The sequence below is a fragment of the Anoplopoma fimbria genome, chromosome 4, assembly GCF_027596085.1.
Source record: "Anoplopoma fimbria isolate UVic2021 breed Golden Eagle Sablefish chromosome 4, Afim_UVic_2022, whole genome shotgun sequence".
NCBI classification, from domain to species: Eukaryota; Metazoa; Chordata; class Actinopteri; order Perciformes; family Anoplopomatidae; genus Anoplopoma; species Anoplopoma fimbria.
In genome coordinates, this window is record NC_072452.1 from 12,264,488 (window position 1) to 12,285,064 (window position 20,577).

At 42.6% G+C, this 20,577-nt stretch overlaps 3 protein-coding genes across 3 annotated transcripts; 2 read left to right on the forward strand and 1 right to left on the reverse strand.

Moving 5' to 3' along the window:
* Positions 1-283: 283 nt before the first annotated feature.
* Positions 284-3,141, reverse strand: aldob (aldolase b, fructose-bisphosphate). Its single transcript, XM_054597901.1, has 9 exons — positions 3,033-3,141; positions 2,345-2,456; positions 2,042-2,253; positions 1,891-1,945; positions 1,578-1,738; positions 1,393-1,476; positions 1,104-1,278; positions 805-1,004; positions 284-565 (listed from the first exon to the last, which is right to left on the reverse strand). Exons 2-9 carry the CDS (start codon positions 2,454-2,456, stop codon positions 470-472), a joined length of 1,095 nt encoding a protein of 364 aa, XP_054453876.1. The 5' UTR covers positions 3,033-3,141; the 3' UTR covers positions 284-469.
* A 2,158-nt stretch (positions 3,142-5,299) lies between these two features.
* rnf20 (ring finger protein 20, E3 ubiquitin protein ligase) lies at positions 5,300-14,539 on the forward strand. Its single transcript, XM_054597596.1, has 22 exons — positions 5,300-5,422; positions 5,602-5,782; positions 5,910-5,978; positions 6,100-6,198; positions 6,290-6,437; positions 6,544-6,729; positions 6,838-6,953; positions 7,169-7,315; positions 7,409-7,483; positions 7,601-7,720; positions 7,985-8,164; positions 8,263-8,398; positions 8,566-8,687; positions 8,831-8,987; positions 9,147-9,459; positions 10,311-10,428; positions 10,592-10,741; positions 10,833-11,045; positions 11,369-11,494; positions 11,607-11,747; positions 12,337-12,441; positions 13,758-14,539. Exons 2-22 carry the CDS (start codon positions 5,612-5,614, stop codon positions 13,932-13,934), a joined length of 3,069 nt encoding a protein of 1,022 aa, XP_054453571.1. The 5' UTR covers positions 5,300-5,422; positions 5,602-5,611; the 3' UTR covers positions 13,935-14,539.
* A 93-nt stretch (positions 14,540-14,632) lies between these two features.
* On the forward strand, positions 14,633-19,602 carry LOC129090089 (uncharacterized). Its single transcript, XM_054597597.1, has 3 exons — positions 14,633-15,708; positions 17,621-17,723; positions 18,042-19,602. Exons 1-3 carry the CDS (start codon positions 15,454-15,456, stop codon positions 18,395-18,397), a joined length of 714 nt encoding a protein of 237 aa, XP_054453572.1. The 5' UTR covers positions 14,633-15,453; the 3' UTR covers positions 18,398-19,602.
* Positions 19,603-20,577: the final 975 nt, after the last annotated feature.

Here is a 20,577-nt window from a genome sequence, read left to right on the forward strand (position 1 = left end):
TGTACTTACTTGGACACTGTCTGCAAGTCAAAGTTGAGGTAAACTTGGATTAGTTAAGGAGTAATGCACCACACGTTATCTGAGTAACTTAACTTTAATAGTTAAGTTACTCCTTAACTATTAAACCTTCTGTAAGAAATTGAATGAGTAGTGAGTGAAATACACAAGCACAATAATGTTGCAATCCAATAGCTTTTCACACAGGTTCGAATGACATGACATCTCAACAACTTATGAAAGTAAACACTTTACAGCCGAAAATGATTTCTCAAATCACAAAAACTGTAATGACAAAAGTAACATTTTGGTCACTTCATTTATTTCCACACATTCCTTCGAGTAGACAAACAGTAGTTTATTTTTATGGAAGTACTCCCCTGGTGGGGGGAGAGAAATCCAGCAGAGGCTTTTCTTGTTGTCATATTTGGTCCATGTGCATACATTTTTAATTTTTTACCATTCACAATATTTAATAGACGTAGCTGGCTGTGAACAGAGACTGCATTGAGGCCTTGTCAGCTGAGCTGGAGGGCTTGTACTCTCCTTTGGCAGCCAGGCCATTGATCTGAAGAGAGCAACAAAGGGGGAAAATTAGGGCAAAGTCAAATCTGAGTGTTAATGATCAGCTTGGGCCATATTAGTGCAAGACTGGATGGACAAAAAGCATTAGAATCAATCATTTACCAGTCACTATAGAGTTGCGTAATAGAACGCAAGAGTAATGTAATTGCCAGATCCGTGCACAGACCACAACTACACAGCATTTATTATTAGTGATGGCTGTTCATGCCCTCTGAGACTGACCTTGGCCCTGCTGAAGAAAGCTTCCTGTGCAGCTGCCTTGTTGGCAGCTTTGCCCTGCCAGGCTGCAAGAGCAGAGGCCTGGAGTGCACGGCCATAAGAGAAGGTCAGCTTCCAGGGGCGATGGAGGGGCACCTGGTTGATGGCGCTCAGGTTGGTGGAGGCCTCCTCCTCACTCTGGCCTCCAGACAGGAAGCAGATGCCTGGAAAGACACAGAGCGCAGCATCCTACTGAGAACTGAGTCCTCTGCGCTTCTCTTAAACTTGTTTGTTGAGGGAAAAACTGGCCTCATCACACTCACCAGGCACAGAGGCAGGGACGGTGCGCCTCAGAGCAGTCACTGTGGCCATGGCAACCTCCTGAGGGGTGAACTTCTTAGTGCAGGAGTGTCCAGCAGTGACCATGTTGGGCTTCAGCAGAGTGCCCTCAAGGTACACGTGGTGGTCGGACAGAGCCTTGTACACAGCAGCCAGAACCTAAATCATGAAGAGGCAGATTTATTACTACACATGATTTTAAAATATCATCTGATGAGAAAATGACATTACTGCTGGTGGTTTGGCCGACTCTGCTAAAGATCATGAACCAACCTTCTCTGTGACGTACTGGCAGCGCAGCAGGTCGTGGTCTCCGTCAGGCAGGATCTCTGGCTCCACAATAGGCACCAGACCATTCTGGTGGAGAACATAGACGTCAATTTAAAATGAATGGCTTTCAGATAATATTTCTGGATTCTGTCATTTTTAAAAAAGAGACAATGACCGCACACACACACCTGTTGGCAGATACTGGCATATCTGGCAAGGACATTGGCGTTCTCTGCAATGGCGAGAGCTGTTGGACAGCTATCTGAAATCTTGAGCACACACCTCCACTTGGCAAAGTCACAACCGTCCTTCTTATACTGGGCACAGCGCTCTGAGAGGCCATCGAGACCTGTGGGGAAAACAACAAGCCACAGAACGTTGGTATGCTGTGGCCGTTGTGCTCATTTTGCATTATGTGTACAAAGAAATGTAAATATTTAGCAATAAAAACATCTAGCACTTCTGGGCTTTGATTTGAAATAGGAAAACATTCATTTTCACCTTGTGTGGTCGTCTCTCCATCTGTTCCAGTTAGACCAGCTGTGCCTTTGTCCACCTAAAGCCAGAAAATTAAAACATTAACATACAAGGTTCAACATGTGGAGGATATCTGCATTCCACTAGTCTCAATCTGATATTTTAGGCTCCCCACCTTGATGCCGACAACAATGTCCTTGTCCTTGATGACTTGGGGGAAGAGCTTGCCACTGTCTGACTTCTGGTAGAGCGTCTCGTGGAAGAAGATAACCCCACCCACGCAGTTGGCGATTGAGGGGTCAGTGGAGAAGAGGAGCTCACGGAAGCAGCGGCGGTTTTCCTCGCTGTTCTCCACTTTGATATTCTGGAGACGCTTTCCCATGGTTCCTGGAAAGAAGAAGAAGGCATGGACATCATTTTAAGTTTCACACTCTGCACACACCTCTCATATAAGAACAACTAGAGACTGGAGGCTCACCTGTTGATTCATCGGCTGCCAGGATTCCCTTTCCTGGAGCCACGATCTTCTGAGCAATCTCAGAGAGCTCCTTCTTCAGCTCCTGAGTGAGGGATTTGAACTGATGAGTCATCTAGAGGACAGAAACAAGTTAATTCACAGGTGGTTAGAAACTCTTAAAGACTGAAGTATGAGGAAGATTTTTTTATTTTCAATCAAACACAATGAACCCCTCTGGTTGCCTCGGACTTCCTGCTTCACTTGCATCACCTCTGTAAATATTTGCCCTGCATGGTTGAACTTTGGCCTCCAAACAGATAAGTTCTGCATTTAGTGCAACCTAAGTTCATTATTTACTAAAAAAAACGTTGTTGCCTACATGACGTTTTCCAATATTTTCTGCAGAAGACAGAACAATAAAAAAAATAGCACAAAATGCACCTGTAGCATAAAATAAAAGGCCAATCCTTCTAATAACAGTTAAATCGACTTGACAGCCTATTTAAGAAGTTCTACAGTGCTTAGACTATTGTAAACGTGCATATTAAATCCATAACTGCAACATTACTTCCATCGATGCACACTTCAAAACATAAGGAAACCAGGAGATGCAGAGCAAACAAATTTTGCAGAAACCAGGAGAGATCACTTTTCATGAAAACAATAAGGAATCAGCCCCAGAATATGAATGCAAAAGCTTAAAACTTACTTTGGAGTTTTGTCAAACAGCGACGGCAACAGAAGTGACAGACGGCCTGTACAGCCTTCCAAATGTAATGTCACTAGTTGAGGAGGCCGAAAACTTGCGCATGAAGCCGTATTTATTGCCTGTTTGTCGCTGTGGAGGAGGTGCTGCTCGTGATGTGGCGGGGCGTGTGTCACACCGGTAACACAATTGGCCCTGACGGACACACAGGGGGGGGGGGGTTTGCATGATCAGTCATCAATGCGTCTTTGTGGACTTTAAGCTCACATCAGAACCTGACGGGGGGATGAGTTAAGATCAGGATGGGAACACTGTGTGTCGTCTAGATCAAGATATGCAATCCAAGTCGGCATGCATGAGCCTGGAGCAGGCCTGAAAAAAAACCCGCCTCCTTTTCTTTTCTTTTTTTGCTCAATATACACTGAGAATAAGAGACGTAATAATAACTTTTTGTCGTTTTCCTGGTGTAGAATGCAACCGCATGTGATACTGTCTGTTTGTGTCACTCTGGAGTATTAAGAAGACTGTACAGTTTTTAATTTCCAATCCTAAAATGGTAGATTGGATTAATTTAGTTACATTAATATGTGGTGTTAATGATACGCACTTTATGTCCAAGAATACAATTCAAAAAGGAAAATCTTTTACATTTGTAAAACTTTTTCTCATTTGATTAAATGACATCTTCTGAAGTCCTTCAGATCATATACTGTATGTATTATATAGTTTGCATTTGTTTTTATTTATTATTTAGGTAGATATAATCATTCACCTTTTCCGATTCCAACCTGTGTGAATAAACAGAATTCAAAATGAACATAATTAGAAAATGCATCTTGTTCTGATCAGGACTGTCCACATTTCACATTAGCAGAAATGGTCATCAACTTTTATTTTATATAATTATATATTTTTTATAATTTATACATTTTCAGATAAAGTGTGTAATGATAATAGTATAGGAAAAAAGTGTTAGCTTAGTTCAATTATTGGACACAAACATGCCCTTAGTTACAACAGAAAAACGTGCTTTTTCATGCTACCTTATGTCTGTCTCATGCGTCACATTGCGTGTCAAGCACGTCATGCATAAACAGTTCTCCTATTGATTGTCTGAAAACTGCCCAAAAAAAACAGGTATTGGTTTTTGTAATGCTCTCATCGGTCCATGAGTGACCTCAGCAGATAGGGGTATTTAAATTGATAGGCTGAGGTAGGTCTACAAATCACAACTAAGTAGGCCTACTTTTCACAACCTGGACTATGCACCCTTTCCAGTGTACTCTTTAATAGTGCTGATCATAGTCCAGGCTCTGTCCATAAGTCCCTTTTGTTACATAACAAGGACTGACTGAGTAAAAGACAGTTGATAAAGAGCTAAACATAGTCCAAACAAATTTACTTAACACAAGTATTTGTCTAAATAAGAAAAAACAGAGGAATGTTGTTGTTGTTGCTTTTGGTTAAACAATAATTGCTACAATATCCCCAAGCATTGCAACTCTAATAGATGTACAGATCAATGGGAGTTGCAATCCAACACAGCAGCAACACAAAGTAATTCTACTGTGAAACCATATTGCTTGGATCTGGACATTTTTGATTTGTCTCAGTAGTTTCAATACAGAAAAATGATCTATGTGCATTACAAATGGCTGTCTTAATTTAGCTGCAAGCTTTCATTTCCATTAGTTATGACCCAATGTTACAGGATCTACTGAATTAATAGTATTAAACTGCACTCTATATGATACGATAGGGCTGGGTCCCCAACAACGCCTATGGAATAAGCTCCCGGAGAAGATCAGGGCCTTAGACTCTCTCACCGCTTTTAAATCAAATCTTAAAACTCACCTGTTCCTCTCCGCCTTCCCCTAAGGTCTTGGCTTAGTGTAGTTTAGATTGCGTTTCTTGGGTAGTTTTACTATATATTCTTAGATTATATTATGATTAAATGAATTCATTTATTTTATTTTTTATTTGTTTTTATTATTATATTTGATTATTGTGACTGTTTTACCCTGTACAGCACCTTGAGATTTCATTGTATTTTAAAGTGTGCTATATAAATAAAATCCATTATTATTATTATTATTATAACGCAGGAGAGGGTAACTTCCCAGAGACCTCTAGGGGCCCCAAAATTCACAATCAGTTGCCTAATTTGTTTGTGAATTTACTCCCAAACCACCTTGGTGCTGTGATGCCCCCAAACTGAGTCACAGTCTCCCGGTGCCTGGATCCCTCCGCGGCGGTAGGCGGCGCAAGGACATCTGAATGTCGCCCCACTGAGACCGGCCACACTTCCGTTTCCGAGAGGCAGAGAGCCGCAACATCAACAGCCACAAGACAGATTCAGTTAATATATCACAAAACTCGTCACATTAAAACCGGTAAGACTTCGGTGACGTGTTATTGATATTCAAACCATAACAAAGTCAATGCATTATTCTATCGGGTCAGAATATAGTCCCCCTGACGGAGCTGGACGCTGCGTCGACTGGTCCAAGCAGCTCCTTTGGGTTTTTTTTTGGTTTTTTGGTTATCTGACACTATTTTATGTTTATTTTAGGAGTCTGAGGATGTCGGGACAGAAGCGTCCTGCGGACCCAAGCGGTCCCTCGTCCTCCGGTGCCCCCCCAGAGAAGCGGAGGGAGAGGGAGGGAGAGGACGGGGCTCCCGGTGTGAGCGCTGCAGCCGGGGGGAGCACTGCGGTGGAGACGGTCATCAAACTGGGAGGGGTGTCCAACTCAGTGAGGCCCCTCTTAATGATCCACTGCAGCTCATATGTGTTCACAACCTTCACCAGAGAAGTGTGAAGTCTGTTTGGCTGCTTTTTCTTTTTGTACTCATGTTTGAATTCATTCTTTTTTTTTTTAGGAAGAACAAGACATCAAAGCTCTCCAGGCTAAAAACCGAAAATTGGGAGAATCTCTTGATCAAAGACAGGTACTTTAATCCTACGTTTTTTTGGTTTGCAAGCTCTTTATATAGACGCACACTGGAAGCTGCATTGATGCACTGTGTTGGTTGGAGAGAGGTTGATCTCGTGGCCCTTTTTGGTTTGCAGGTGATTGAGGATGAATTGCGAGAGCGAATTGAGAGACTGGAGACCCGCCAGGCCACTGATGATGCCAGTCTGCTGATCCTCAACAGATACTGGAACCAGGTGAACCAAAACATATTTGTTCGACGTTAACAGTCGCATCTCCTTTTAAAAGTCAAAGGGTCTAAATGTGATGCACTTCTCACCCCTTCAGTTTGATGAAAACGTTCAACTGACAATCAGGCGTTATGACCAAGCAAGCAGCGAACCTGAGAAATCTCTGGCAGGCGAGGGACGAAACCTGAAGCCGGACACTCCAGAGCCCGATGGCGACTCCAACCAGGAGCGGGCCAAAGACAGAAGTAAAGACACAGGATCATGACTTTGAAACCAAAAACATGTAGATATTTGATAACCAGACACCAAAGCCAAAACCAAAAACCCTCTTTTCTTTTTGTTGTCACTCAGATCACCAGGGAGAGACCTCCAACTCTTTCCTAGCAACGCTGGCGAGCAGCAGCAGTGAGGAGATGGAGGCTGAGCTTCAGGAGCGAGTGGAGTCCAGCCAGAAGCAGGCCAGTCACGTGGTGGAGATCTATGAATGTCTGAAGAGCACTGTGGACAAACTGAAGGCAGAGCTGGACTCTGGTGCTGGTGAGATAAAAAATCGAGAAAGTTTTAGCGGAGGAAGACGTGATGAAATTGATCAAGTCAGTTTGTGTTTAAACCCATAATATGTGATATCGTTATTTTTCTTTCCAGAGGGCAGTCTATGGCCGGCAGCTACCAAACTGAATTCTCTCCTGGCCAGCGAAAACAAGCGGCTGCAACAGCTGACTGAGGACTTTAAGCAGAAGCACAGTCACATGACGAGCGAGGTACTATTCCTGCTTCCTTCCATTTCTAATGTTGCTGTATGTTCCCCCTTAAGCAGAGCCAACCTTAACGGTCACATAAACGTGTGTAAAGTACAATTCTTGAAATTTGCTAGTTACAGCTGCTGTGTTGAAGAGTAATATCTTAGGAAGGATTATATTTCTGTTAGCCCTTGTTTGTGTGTGTTGTCAAGTCTCTGTGTTCCTGTCTTGTCCAGTCCCGGCCTCTCGGTCGTGCTGCTAACAAAGCGGACCAGCGTGTCAGCGAGCTGCAGGTTCTGATCGAGGAGCTCCAGTGGGACATGGAGAAGATCCGCCGCAGAGAGAACAGACTGAATGCACACCTGACTGAGATACTGGAGAGGGTGAGGATGTGTTCTTCTTTGTCCGTGACAGTGTCGTGCATATGTTTATATTATATTGAGGCATGTTATAACACTCCATGTAATGCATCCCAGGTGAACAGCAAAGGATATAAGGTGTGTGGGGAGGCCAGCAGCGTTTGTGGGACCATCACTATTAACAAGAGAAAGGTATGAATTGTATTTCACAACTTTGATGATTAAGACAAAGGTGTGATTTTATAGCTTTTCTTTCAATGCCTTGGTTTCCATACTTTTTCACATTGCTCCCTCTTGTCTCCTGTGAAGTTTGAAGAAATGAACAGTGATATGGAGGAAAACACGGAGCTGGCAGACAACCGCTTCGTTGAGCTGCAGAAGCTCCAGCAGGACCTTCAGAGTGTGCACCAGGAGAACAACAACATGAAGGTGAGCTTGTGTTTCTGTCACACACCATTCCTTTGACTTAATTTGCAAATGACTCATTAATGGATACATTTTATTCTTACACCTATAACTTACATTTTGTGCTATTGTGAGTTTAAAAAGAAGAAATTCAACCAAGATGATACTTTGAAATACATTACCTAGAAATCCCCCTGTTGAACCGAACACAAGCAAGTCCTTCAGTACTTTATTGTATTAAATATCTTGCATTTCTTTGGCTTCTGTCTCTGCCTTTCTTTCTGTCAGACTGAGCTGCTGAATCGAGCAGCGGGCATGGTAAAAGAGACTTCTGAGTATCGCTGCCTGCAGTCGCAGTTTTCCGTGCTCTACAACGAGTCTCTGATTCTCAAGGCTCAATTAGATGAGACACGCGCTCGTCTCAACACTACCAGGACAGCAAGGCTTCGACAGCTGGAGCACATGGAGGTAAGTGGGTGTTTTGTGTATGTTGTGTGTTTGTGTGTGACGATGTCTTTCTATGTAACCTTTCGTCCTTTTCTCACTCTCATCCTCTCTGTGTGCAGAATGATGAGGTGGCTCTGCAGAGGAAGGTTCGTACAGAAGTGTTTCAGCTGGAGGACACGTTGGCTCAGGTCAGGAAGGAGTACGAGATGTTGCGCATCGAATTTGAACAGACTCTTGCTGCCAACGAGCAAGCAGGTAACTAACAGAATTGGATTAAATGGTGAAATAAGATCATGATTTGTGCTGAAAATCCGATTTAGCTTAGATTCACATCAGCACCTCACTGACAAACCAACTAGGTTCACATTCCTAATCTGTATGTTCTTTTTTCCCAACCTTCATCTGTGCCTTTTTTCGCTCAGGTCCTATCAACAGGGAGATGCGTCACCTGATCAGCACGCTACAAACCCACAATCAGCAGATGAAGGGAGAAGTGGTGAAGTACAAGATCAGACTGAGAGAGACACAAACTGAGCTCAACCAGGTAGGTCACGTGCAGTCACCTCTCACCAGCTCAGGAAATTAAATAGGCATAGGTCACTTTCACAGCATCACATCTGATTTTTATAGTATTGTAAAGTACAACCACACATCACACTAAAACACACTCATCTGTTGCCTCTTTAGGTCCGCGCTTCAAAAGGCAACGCCATCCTTCAGTCCCAGTCAAGCACAGAGATGGACGTGAAGGATGAGACAACCTCTCCTTCAACCCCAGCCATCTCCGGAGAACCTGTGGTCAAAACAGAGCCTGACAACGGCTCCTCTACACCAAGCAGCACTGGTAACTAACACCTAGATGACCGACTACAAATCTAAATCAATGAAATAGCTTTTTTTTTTGTACTGTTTTTCCAGTGTTTGTATGATACTTATAAAGACATATTAGGACGGTTCTGATTGACAATCACTCCTTCACGGTGTTTTTTTTTTTTTCCTTTAGGTGCCTCTGTGAAAACGGAGCCTGGAGTTGAACCTGAAGCAACAGTAAAAGAGGAGGAGAAAGAGGAAAAGAAAGAGAAGGAGGAAAAGAAAGAAAAGGACAGTATAAAGAAAGAGGAGAAAGAGCGTGAGAAGGAAAAGGAGAGAGAGAGGCCGACTCGCAGCGGTGGCAGCAGCAGTGTGATAAAGGAGGAGAAGGAGAAACCAGGGAGCAGCAGCCAGCCGGAGGAGTCAGCCGGGGAGCGTCTGTCTGTGGTCGGAGGGTCAAAGAGGAAGGAGATGGAGCAGCTGAAGATCGTCCGAGCTGAACTCAAGTAGGTTGCACGTGTGGAAGTGTGGTTTTTATTTTAGATGATGCGTTTTTTTGTAAAGTATCAAATAGAAAAGGAAACATTATGTGACCTGCAGGTTATTTATACTGTCTATCATTTGGGATCACTAAATATATTCTGCATGGGTGGCCACATTAATACAAACATAAACTAAAAATGCACATTCCAAAGAAAATATAGAAGCTGAATACTATTTGCATAAATACTGCCAAAAATACTGAGTATGTTATGTCTCTTTCACCCACACCTAGCTAGTGGTAAGGTGAGGAAGTTTTCTGTTTGGCATTTTATTTTCCTCTTGACCTGAATTTTGAGTGGATTTTGGGATACTTTAGTTTAACATAAATATATATTTGCTTTGCCTTTTGGAAGAGAACATATGTGCCATGTTGATATGTTTTTAAAGAAAACGTAAAATAATTCACGCACGACAGTTGCAGCAGAGGATGTTCAAAACTATGTTCATTTTCAACTCTTTGTTTTTTCCCCCTCACTATTGTTGTTTTGTTTTGTGATGCTACAGTCTGTGGGTCAACCTCTGACTGGAGCACCCAATAAAAAAAAATACCATTCGTATAACCTACAAGATATGGGGATGAAATCAACAGTCGCATGATTCTTTAAATCACCAGCAGGTGCTTAAAGGAAATAGTACACTCTTGTCTCAGTTTGTGGCAGGTAAACAAAACATGTTAGCACTGAGAAATGGGTGAAAAAGATAATGATTTTGTCCCTCATCTTCATTTCAAAAACAATGTGCAGGGCCATTATTGATTTCTGAACCTGGATGATGGTGATAGTTTTTTTAATTCTCTTAATCCATGACTGTGCAGGAAAGCTCAGGAGTCCCAGAGGGAGATGAAGCTGCTGCTGGACATGTACCGCTCAGCACCAAAGGAGCAGAGGGACAAAGTCCAGCTCATGGCTGCAGAGAAGAAGTCCAAGTCAGAGGTGATCAACACTGCACACTGTAGAAGTTTGTGTTCATCTGTTGAGGACTTGGTTCCAGTTCCATTCACCACAAATTCTATTATGATTTATGCATATTGTCTGTATTGGTAAGTTGGTAAGTTGTTGTATTGTGGCAGTCCCATAATAAGTATGCTGATTCCAGGGAGAGGAGCTGCGGCAGAGGCTGAGGGAGCTTGAGGAGAGGGAGAGGAGGGAGGGCAAGAAAATGGCAGACGAAGAGGCTCTAAGGAAGATCCGCTCAGTGGAGGAGCAGATTGATATCCTCAACAAGAAGCTCTCTATAGCAAAACAGGTGTGTGAGCTGGTCATTGTATTATTATGCACAAACAAAACCTCCTTTAAATCTCTAACACTCTCAATGGCCTCCACTGCTCCCTCTGCAGGAGGAGGACGCACTGCTGAGCGAGATGGACGTGACGGGCCAAGCCTTCGAGGACATGCAGGAACAAAACATCCGTCTCATGCAGCAGCTCAGAGAAAAAGACGATGCCAACTTCAAGCTGATGAGCGAGCGGATCAAGTCCAACCAGATCCACAAGCTGCTAAAAGAGGAGAAGGAGGAGCTGGCCGACCAACTGCTCACTTTAAAAACTCAGGTGAGTCACCAGGCAACACCATAGGGGCAATTTGCAAGTTTGTACATGCATGTGTTGGGATACAGTTAAACTGCAGTGATCCCCACCTGCAGTTGCTTTCTTTGAAGGATCTAGGTATTAAAAACTGAGCCATTTCTTTCGTCAATAAATACAATTTGAAAACAAAGGCTACACACTGCATATTTTCCTCTTCAATATTACTTTTTGTTGTGTGTCTGCTTCTACTTGTTTGCTCAATTTCTGGTTGGTCGACTTCTCCTGTTTTTTGTTTTTTTTTTTTTAATCTTCATTCACCATCATGATTTTTTTGTGATTTTTGTCAGGTTGACGCCCAGCTGCAGGTGGTCAGGAAGCTTGAGGAAAAGGAACGCCTCCTTCAGGGCACCATCAGCACTGCTGAGAGAGAGCTTGCACTTCGAACACAAGCTTTGGACATGAATAAACGCAAGGTAACAAACACATCATTCAGTAATGATGAGCCACAGCTGCAGAGTTAAATGATATCATTACTAGAACATTGGCATTAACGCAAAATACTTACATCTGTCTGTCGTTCTCCAGGCTCAGGAGTCTGCGTTGCTGTCGGAGGAGGTGCGGACTCAGCTGGAGCAGGTTCAGCAGAGGCTCAACCTGGTCAGAGAGGAAGTCATAGAGAACAGCATCTCCAGGGAGAAAGAGTCCTTTAACGCTCGACGAGCACAGGTATCAACATCCACTAATATACACGGACGCACAAATCAACTCAAGCCATAAAATGTCAGCAACTGTATGGACTTAAAAGACAAGACATTGTCCCAACACACAATTACATTTGTTTAAAATATATTAGCATATTTTGAGGCAAGAGGTGAACTTTTTTCGAACTTTGTTGTTGTTTTTTCTCCCACGTAGTCCTGACACTGTCAAGGTATCAGATTGACAAAACAATAATCTTCGATTGTAGTTAACAAAGGAAAAACATATTATTCTTTTGACTGTCATAACACTTATGGGATGAGTCTTTTTTAAAATACTCTGTATGTTTTCAAATGACATTAGGTTTGTGGATGGACAGAAACACTGTTTACTCCTCTGCTAAATAGTAATTGCCAGATTTGTTGTCCACTACTGAAACGATCCCAAACATTTTCACTGGGAGGCTTGCCTTTCTTAGTTTTATGTTGTGCATTCGGCTGATGGTGGGAAGCTCCAAAAAATATATATTTACTTCTAAGGATTATTGCTTTCAAAACCTCAGTTGTCAAAACAGATTATTTTTACTTACATTTGTTTACTCTGACTGTGTTTTCAGGAGGACATCTCCAAACTAAGGGGAAAGATTGAGAAGGCCAAGAAACCAGCTGAGAAAATCAGCAATGGAGATGATATCCTGAATGAAGAAATCAATGACTATAAGGTAGGTTTCTGTGATGCAAAAAAAATGTTTTTTAAATCTGCTTTTGGAAAGTCGGAGGGAAGAAGTAGTTATTAAGCATTGTGTCCGCTGGTGGAGGATTTAGGGCACATCCATATGTTTGAAATAGCTCAGTCAAACACTGGAAAGAATTCTCTTTTGGTAAAAACATTTTTGCAGATGAGAACAACTACTTCCAAAGTCAGGTGTCACTAAAATGAACTAATCCAAGATGCACTAATATTTTTTGTGCTCTACCAAGTAGTTTTTCTGTGTGACTGTTGCATGCATAAGAGCACCAACATTTTACAACACCACACATAAACCAAACGATTTGTGAAATACACTAACTCGCTTTCAGATTAGGAGATTTATACCATTTTCATGTCTGTATGCTTAATATGAAGCCATACCTAGCAGTTTATTAGCTTAGCTTAGCTTTGCACAACGGCTGTAAACCGGGCAAAACGCTAGCCGGCTCTAAAATCCACCAGCATTTCTAACTTTCATTAATTACCATGTCATGATTCGTTTGTCTTTCTCTGTACAAACCCAGAAGTGAAAAAACAACAATGTTGTATGCCAAACTTTTTCTTGGCTCTTAAGTAGTTGCAGGGAAACACACAGACTTCAGCCCACCCCCAGTAAAACTGAGATTTCCTGTCTTTGTTCTTCATATTTACTGTAAAGACATAAGAGTGGTATCAATCTAACTCTCTGCAAGTAAAGAAATGAGTGGAGCTCTAAAGGCTCTGTTTCTATTGTACGTAGGCAGCATAACTGAATGAACCACAGTAATCTTTATCAATGTGGTTTCCAGCAAATGAGACCAACTGCCAGTGTTATCACACTCTCTTTTGACAGGAACACACAAGGACATCTAAAATTCTTACCAACTGTGCAAAGAGTCAAAATCAGAAAACATAAATAATTAACTTTTGCAAATAGTAGTTTGTGTAGTCAATGTCCATTTAGATTTCTGTAGCTCAAATGGATCATACTCAGATTTGGTCATAAAAATGTAAGTGGTATGATGTAATTAGAGTGCTCCAAATGCTCTGTAAGGACGCTGCCATACCACAAGGTTTGTGGGTCAACTGCACTCTGTACTCTCCATGGTCTTGAGAATCCATCAGCCGTCACATCATGTGACTTGTTCCTGAAATCAGTTTTGCTGCTGAAGGGCAGTTGAGCTGGAATATACTTGTGTCCACTCATTCAAAACCACTCAAGCTCAGAACAAGCAAGGCTTTTCAGTTCATTGTTCAAACCTCCCCACCCCCCCCACCCCTCTCTTTCTCTCTCCCTCTCTCCCCCAGGCACGCTTAACATGTCCGTGCTGCAACTCTCGGGTGAAGGATGCTGTGCTGACAAAGTGCTTCCACGTCTTCTGCTTCGAGTGCGTCAAGACGCGCTATGACACACGCCAGAGGAAGTGCCCCAAGTGCAACGCTGCCTTCGGAGCAAACGACTTCCACCGCATCTACATCGGCTGAAGCTGCGTTTTCCCCCGTGGATACTTGCAAGGAAAATGTTCAAAAGATAAGCAGTCGTACAAAAGGCGCCGGGAGTAAAGACTCACCACTGTGCTCTCATATCTGCTCTGAACATGTACCTCCTGTGCTCCTGTGTGTACAGGATACCATATCAGTGTGATATCTCCTGATGATTCCAGCTCTTCAGTGATGCTCTGAAGCTGAACGCTTTCATTTTTTCATTTTTTTCTTTAACACTGACTGAATTCAGCTTCTCCCATCCAGTATCCACTACTTTACTGTATGCTTTCAGATACTGGTGCAGGAAGGATGTAGAAAAAGATTCTGTGAGTTTGTGTCACATACTGAGTGTTGCGTGTCCATGTGGGAGTTCGGGTGGGTGAATGAGTGTAATATGAGAACCGTGAGAAAACAGCGCAGTTTGTATAATGTTGGTGTGTGTGTGTGTGTGTGTAAATACAGTGTAGTGATTGTTTCTTTTTCTTTCTTTTTTTTTATATATCTGAAAACTTATTGCACCAAAATGTCCTGGAATTTCTCAAATCTGACTTGATGCTGTGTAACTGCTGTTCTGTTAGTTATTAAAGTGGCATCTGAACGGTCCAGCTTCTGCTCACATCTCACTGTTTTTTCAGTCTCTAATTCTTATCCAACCATGTGAATAATCTTGACATTTGACCTGTAGTTTTAAAACCACAATTCCCAGTGTGCAAATCTATGTTCATCCGTGTGCAGAAGCCTTCCTCCTCCTCCTCCTCCTCCCCCATCAGACGCGTTTGCATAGCCTACTGGAAGCTCGTCACAAACGCTGGAAGGAAGGGAGCGCCACGCGGGGACGGCGACAAGGGTTTTTTTTTTCCTAAAAGACTGCAACATAATCCATCGGGAGACCTGATGCAAGCTCGGAGACAAAGGAGCAGCAAACCTGCCTGCTGTGGAGCTCGGAGCTGAAACAAGAAGCTTTAGGAGACTCAACGACACCGCGTTTTTACGCTTTTCTTTTACGCGCAACAACAGAAAACTTAAGGAGACGTTTCTATATTTTTTGAATTGCTTTCTGTGTTGAATACCTCGATCGCTGCTGGATCTTAAGCCTTTAACAGTTTCTTACCAAATATAGCCCCTGTTAATGCCGGAGTGTCCTTGGCGGAGCTGAGCGCTCCTAAATTGGATATTTCAAGCGCTGCCAAAGTTTATAATTAAATTCTCAGATTAATTTGTGTCGTTAAGCTGTTTTTTTTTTTTAGCACCACATTTTGTCTAATTTGCACTCTTGGATCAATTAGTGTTTATTTATAATCTGTCACGTTTCTTAACATTTTCCTGCCTGTAGGGAAAAAAAAAAAAAAAAAAAAAAAAACCCTCTCAGTAGCCGGTGACTGCTCTCCACAGAAGCCATTTTTAAGTCTTTGATTTACAGTCATTGAACACCAGCTGCTTGACCTGCTCCGGGCTGCAGTTTTAACCTCTGCACATATATACACTTGTTTCCCCTTTATTATTCTCAAACCCTCCAACAATGACTGTGTGCGCGTCTGGCTATGGGCGCGGTGGATGTGCGCCGTATCGGGTTTTCCTCACCACCTACTGGGTGCTGCTGGTGCTGGCGGTGCTGGCGGTGAGCTGGGCTGGAGCCGAAGCTCAGCAGGCCAAGCCGACCGGAGAGAGCCCACCGACGGTCACCCTCAGTACCCTGATCGCCGGGGCCTGCCAGGAGATCCAGCGTTACGCGGAGTCGGTGGTGGGGAGCGGTGTGATCCGGTCAGCTGCAGAGGTAACGACACAGAGAGGAGGCGCTCCACTGGTTCATAGCACGGATGTCTATTTCCACAAGGAAGTGGCTCTGAACTCTCCTCTTTTTCTCTATTTGTGTAACATCCTAGTTTACTGGATGTCTGGTCTAACTTCACTGTTTGCTCTGTCACTATTCTTGATCTATAACTGTATACCTGATCACTAATTTTCATCTCCAACCCTGTCATCTCTTTCCATCCATTTCCTCACCCTTCACACACATTCCTCTCCCCATTCCCCCTCAACTTGTTAATCTCTCCCCTGATCCCCTCATCTTCTCTGCCCTCATTTCACGTCCTCTTATACCCATGCACCCTCCTCACCCATGCTTTTCTGCCTCCCTGCTTCCACCCGGCTGTGGCTTCCTTTTCCCCAGCGTGCAGTGTTGTTTCTTGAGTCATATCTTGGTCAGGAGAACGTCTTTACAGTGGCCATGGTAAGAAAACCTCCTGGGTGTCTCTATCTAGCCTGCCCCTGACATGGTCCCTTAAACAGAGTCCTCTCTTGTGGCCCTGTTTAGTTCATGTCCCCTTAACGTTAGTGCAGAGAGTAGGAGCATGACTGTAGTGAAGCTGTGGCTTTATCTGTGTTTCTAAACAGTGGTAATTGCATGAAAGGCCACAATATACTCCTTCTTGTGAGCTTGTGGTTGTGAGTGCTGGCACGCTGATAAGTAGGCTTAAATGGTTCAACATGGCTCAGTAGGTACAGTAGCTCTGAACTCAAAATATAGGGTGTGTTCATGCTCCTTGGATGATAAATTCCTTTTTAGTGAGCCCCGAACTGAAATGTAGCCTTATTCCATGTCAATTGTGTTTAATATGATACTGTTTCCAGTGAGAAAACCAGTTTAAAAGTTGGACAAAAGATCTCCACACTGCACTTATAAGTCCCAGTAATGTAACATTTCTTTTCAACAAAGTCTCTGACAGGCATTGCTTGATAACGTTGCTTTGTTGAATTTACTGGGAGCAGCCAGGATATTGTACAGATCTTTTGTTTAGCTTTTGCCTTCAGTTTGTCTTTTGATCCACCTATAAAAAGTCCTCTGGATTTGTCTGCTCCGCAATGTCTTCAGACATTAATTAGATTAGAAGCATTAATATGAGATTACATCAAGAAAAATAAAACTATAGTATTGTTTAGGACTTTGTTTGGATAATAGCTGAAAATAATAGATATGCCATTTTATGGCCCTTTATGGGCGGCTTCACACCTTCTAAAAAAAGTCTGTGTCTACACCGGCCTTCTTTTAGCATCAAACGTGGGCTTTGATCAGTCCTCACTAAAACATTAATCATGTAATCGGTATGGAAGTTGAGCCTTATATTAATTTAAATACACGTGCTGACATGGAGTGACAGATGCTTGACTCGTGCTCTGACATAATGGGCAGTCCTCACGTATGTGTGTAGTGCAACAGGTGCAGATAAGATACTTGTCCGACTTACTGGGCTACCCTTGACCTTGCCTGATGAGGCTACACTGTGTGTGTTTGTGTGTGTTGTGTGATTTTGGGGGGTTGTGAGCAGCAGAGACTGTACAGGAATAGAGACAGGGTCACTGTCCAGCTGTCACTCGCATGCACAGCTGTTTGTCCAAGTCAACAATGCAGCACTTCTTCTATCTTAAGGTGCAGCTAAGCAGCAGTACAAAATCTAAATGAGTTCTCTATTAATGTTATCTTGAAGTTTGTACATATACCAGAATAATGAAATATACTCTATCTGCCTGTGCATTGAAGCCATGAGAATAAATCTATATAGGCTGTGTTTCTGTAAACCGATCTGTATTTCTTCCCTGCATGATTATTCTTATGATTGTAAAGCTGCCTTTCTTTATTGTTATCGTGTATGACAACTAAAGTCTCCACCTTCCCTCCACACCAACAGTTTTTTGAGATGGTGATCCGAGTCCTCGCTGAAGGAGCTGCCAGCGGCCTGAATGTCATCGCTGTTTACCTCACCGAGATCCTCAGGGTCACAGGATTTGATGGTGGGTACCAGGATGGCCTGTATTTATGTGTGCGACTGAGCTACAGAGTGTGTCCATAGACTTTGCTGCACGCTACACTTTTCCTTTCCTGTATGTGGAGCTTTCTGCAAATTGTTTACTCGAGTAAGGGAGGAACAGTGGCAATGATGGTCTGAAGTGAAAATATGCAGACGTGCCTCTCCCTCAGGCAGTTTGTCAGCCACTCCTTTTTAGCATGAATGTTTACTGCTGTTACTTCCTGAGTAACGGACAGGTACCTTTTAAGCCTTATTCTTCCAATGACATTATGCCTAAACTGGATTCCTCTTCCCTCCACAGTTGCACTCACCTCGCCCTTCTTCACTCCAGAGGGTGTAGCCGCCATCGCCCAGTGGGGTCTGGTGGCCCTCATTGGCTACTGGGTGCTGACCATCGTCCTCCGTCTGCTGATTGGGGTGGTTAGGCGGGTGTTCTGGGTGGTGAAGACCGTCTTGGCGCTCTGGCTCTTCGGACTGATCGTGACCGACAAGCATGCCACTGCTGACGTCACGGCGGTTCGACTGGGCGGCCTGGTGCTGGCATGCGTCCTGTTGACTCTGCTCACTTCTTGCTCTGAAAAGACTTGTGCAGTGGAGCACCGGCTGAGCTCCCTGGAGGGCCGGCTGAAGGCAGTAGAGAAGAAGAAAGTGGAATAGTGGCCTGATAGGGTGGAGGGAAAGGAGTTACAGATGGACAAAGGTGATGGTAATGTCCGTTATGGAAAGAGTAACATTGATGGTTTCTATATGCGTGTGTCAGACTATATGGGAAATAAAGTAACCTCTGGGATTTTTAAATCAGAAATATTCTTTGTTTTACATGAAGAAAATGCCTAATTAATGAAAACCTCATGGATCATTTCTACTATAATATATAACTGTAATCAAAGACACAAAGGTAGTTGAGGGCTGCAATAGCAAGACCAGTGTGCACAGAGGATTTACAAGTCAGAGTGTAAACTGTATATGTTCTGTAGTGTCTTTTCCACAATTGTATAATCAAGGCAAGATTTTACATAATTATTTAATTCAAACAATGTCACCATGCCAACATTCTCACGATGACAAAGTTAAGATGCTGATTTTTAGCTGGTAATGTTTACCATGTTGTTTACCATCTTAGTTTAGCGTGCATAACATTCATTAATTAGCACTAAACACCAAGTACAGCTCAGGCTGTTTAGTTTTGCAGGTCATGCACCTGTAAGTATGATGGTGGACTTGGATAAAAAGTTGGGGGGGGAAAAGTTATTAGGATAGATTTTCCGGGCATCATTTATTTGTACCAAATGTCATGAAAATCCATCCAATAGTTGAGATAATTCTTTAGATTAGCTTTGTCAGGGAAACTGGAACAATCCAGTATCAAGCAGTCATCTTTTGCTGTCTCAGTTTTTACTCCTTACAATCAACCAGTATCTTCAACCCAGGCTGACCTGGGGCCTGTTTACAGCCTGTTAAGTCCCCTTGTGCCTGGTTGGTTCCCTGCTGCTCATTTAGCTTGAAGCCTTGTTGATCCTCCCGAGTTCACATCAATGGCTGTCGCCCCCACTGCCACTCCAGCTGAGATGAACAACCTGACCTCACTGCCAGAATAATCACTCCTGCTTGCTCACTCTACAGCGGTAAAACTCACTTTCCTCCTACAATTTGCTGTGACGGAGTGCAAAGTCGGACAGATATGAATCCACAGTGAAACTAACCCACAGTGTCACCACCTCACTTTATCAAAAAATAAATAAATTGAGCTGATTCTAGACTGAAATGCATTTACGATATGATTATTTGATGATCTAACTGTAAAAGTAAAATACCTAATATGAAAAGACTGCAAAGTTTGCGTAAATGGGGACTTTTACTTTAAAGCTGCAATGATGAATATTTGTACAATTACAATTTATCAAATGACTGTGTTATGTGGTGTCTGTACAGAAGTGGTAACTATATGGAAGCTTTGTACAGTTGAAACTTACTGCAGCTAAAAAAAGCCCAAAGGCAGACAAAAAAACAACTTAGCAAATAGATGGTGAAAATAGTGGCGCATTTAGAAGGTAATTTATCTGATATTTCCTTCAGGAGCAGGTGGAGATCAAAACAGAGCTAAAAGAAATACCTATACTGATGTTGCCAGAAACACAACTAAATAGATAAAGTTGCTCCAGGTCATGTTGAATGTGTAAATAAGCAACGGTTTGTTATTAAGTTTGACATAACAACTTAAAATGTGAAAATACTGTATGTCAGTGTTCTGCTAATAACTTGTTTCAATTACCCCCATGTGGCTACAAACATCAACAAACAACCGATTCTGGACTAACAATAATAAGACCTTCGTTTGTCAGAGTCGCAGCTGTGCACGTGGGGGAGCCAGCTTCTGACGCGCTGTTAGTGTTTCCGGTGAGTGAAGCACATCTTTCTTAGATAGTTTTCATTTATTGTGAAGAGAGAATGAAACATCATACGTACTGTTAAATTTCAAGTCCTTTTTTCATCAAAAAAGCAATCAGAGTTGACGTACCTTGGTGCTTAAAGGTGCATTGCACTTATTTTGATGACATTTAAGCCAATACATTAAATAGGGTAAGCACAGTTATAACTGATTGTGGTTTATAAAATGTTTATGTTTAGTAAGTTTATGGCCATAATTAAATTCACATTCATGTTTAAGGTGGAACATATTAGATAATGTATAACAAGGGTTGAAAATGAATATGTAACGTAGATTAAAAAGTTATAAAAGAAAGGAAAAGATCATTAGTTTATAATTGCTAAAATACCAATTATTATTTACGGTGATTCATCTCATTGTAAATAAGGTTTTCCAGGCACGTCCAACT

Bases quoted from the DNA above. Each gene is read 5' to 3' on its own strand.
- aldob (XM_054597901.1), bottom strand. From the start codon at position 2,456: ATGACTCATCAGTTCAAATCCCTCACTCAGGAGCTGAAGAAGGAGCTC. The intron at 1,946-2,041 runs GTGGGGAGCCTA...TTCTGGCTTTAG, and splicing joins ACATTGTTGTCGGCATCAAG to GTGGACAAAGGCACAGCTGG. The intron at 1,279-1,392 runs GTTGGTTCATGA...TTCATGATTTAG, and splicing joins GCCAGTACGTCACAGAGAAG to GTTCTGGCTGCTGTGTACAA.
- rnf20 (XM_054597596.1), top strand. From the start codon at position 5,612: ATGTCGGGACAGAAGCGTCCTGCGGACCCAAGCGGTCCCTCGTCCTCC. The intron at 8,165-8,262 runs GTAAGTGGGTGT...CTCTGTGTGCAG, and splicing joins GACAGCTGGAGCACATGGAG to AATGATGAGGTGGCTCTGCA. The intron at 8,988-9,146 runs GTAACTAACACC...TTTTTCCTTTAG, and splicing joins CTCTACACCAAGCAGCACTG to GTGCCTCTGTGAAAACGGAG.
- LOC129090089 (XM_054597597.1), top strand. From the start codon at position 15,454: ATGACTGTGTGCGCGTCTGGCTATGGGCGCGGTGGATGTGCGCCGTAT. The intron at 15,709-17,620 runs GTAACGACACAG...CCACACCAACAG, and splicing joins TGATCCGGTCAGCTGCAGAG to TTTTTTGAGATGGTGATCCG. The intron at 17,724-18,041 runs GTGGGTACCAGG...TTCCCTCCACAG, and splicing joins CAGGGTCACAGGATTTGATG to TTGCACTCACCTCGCCCTTC.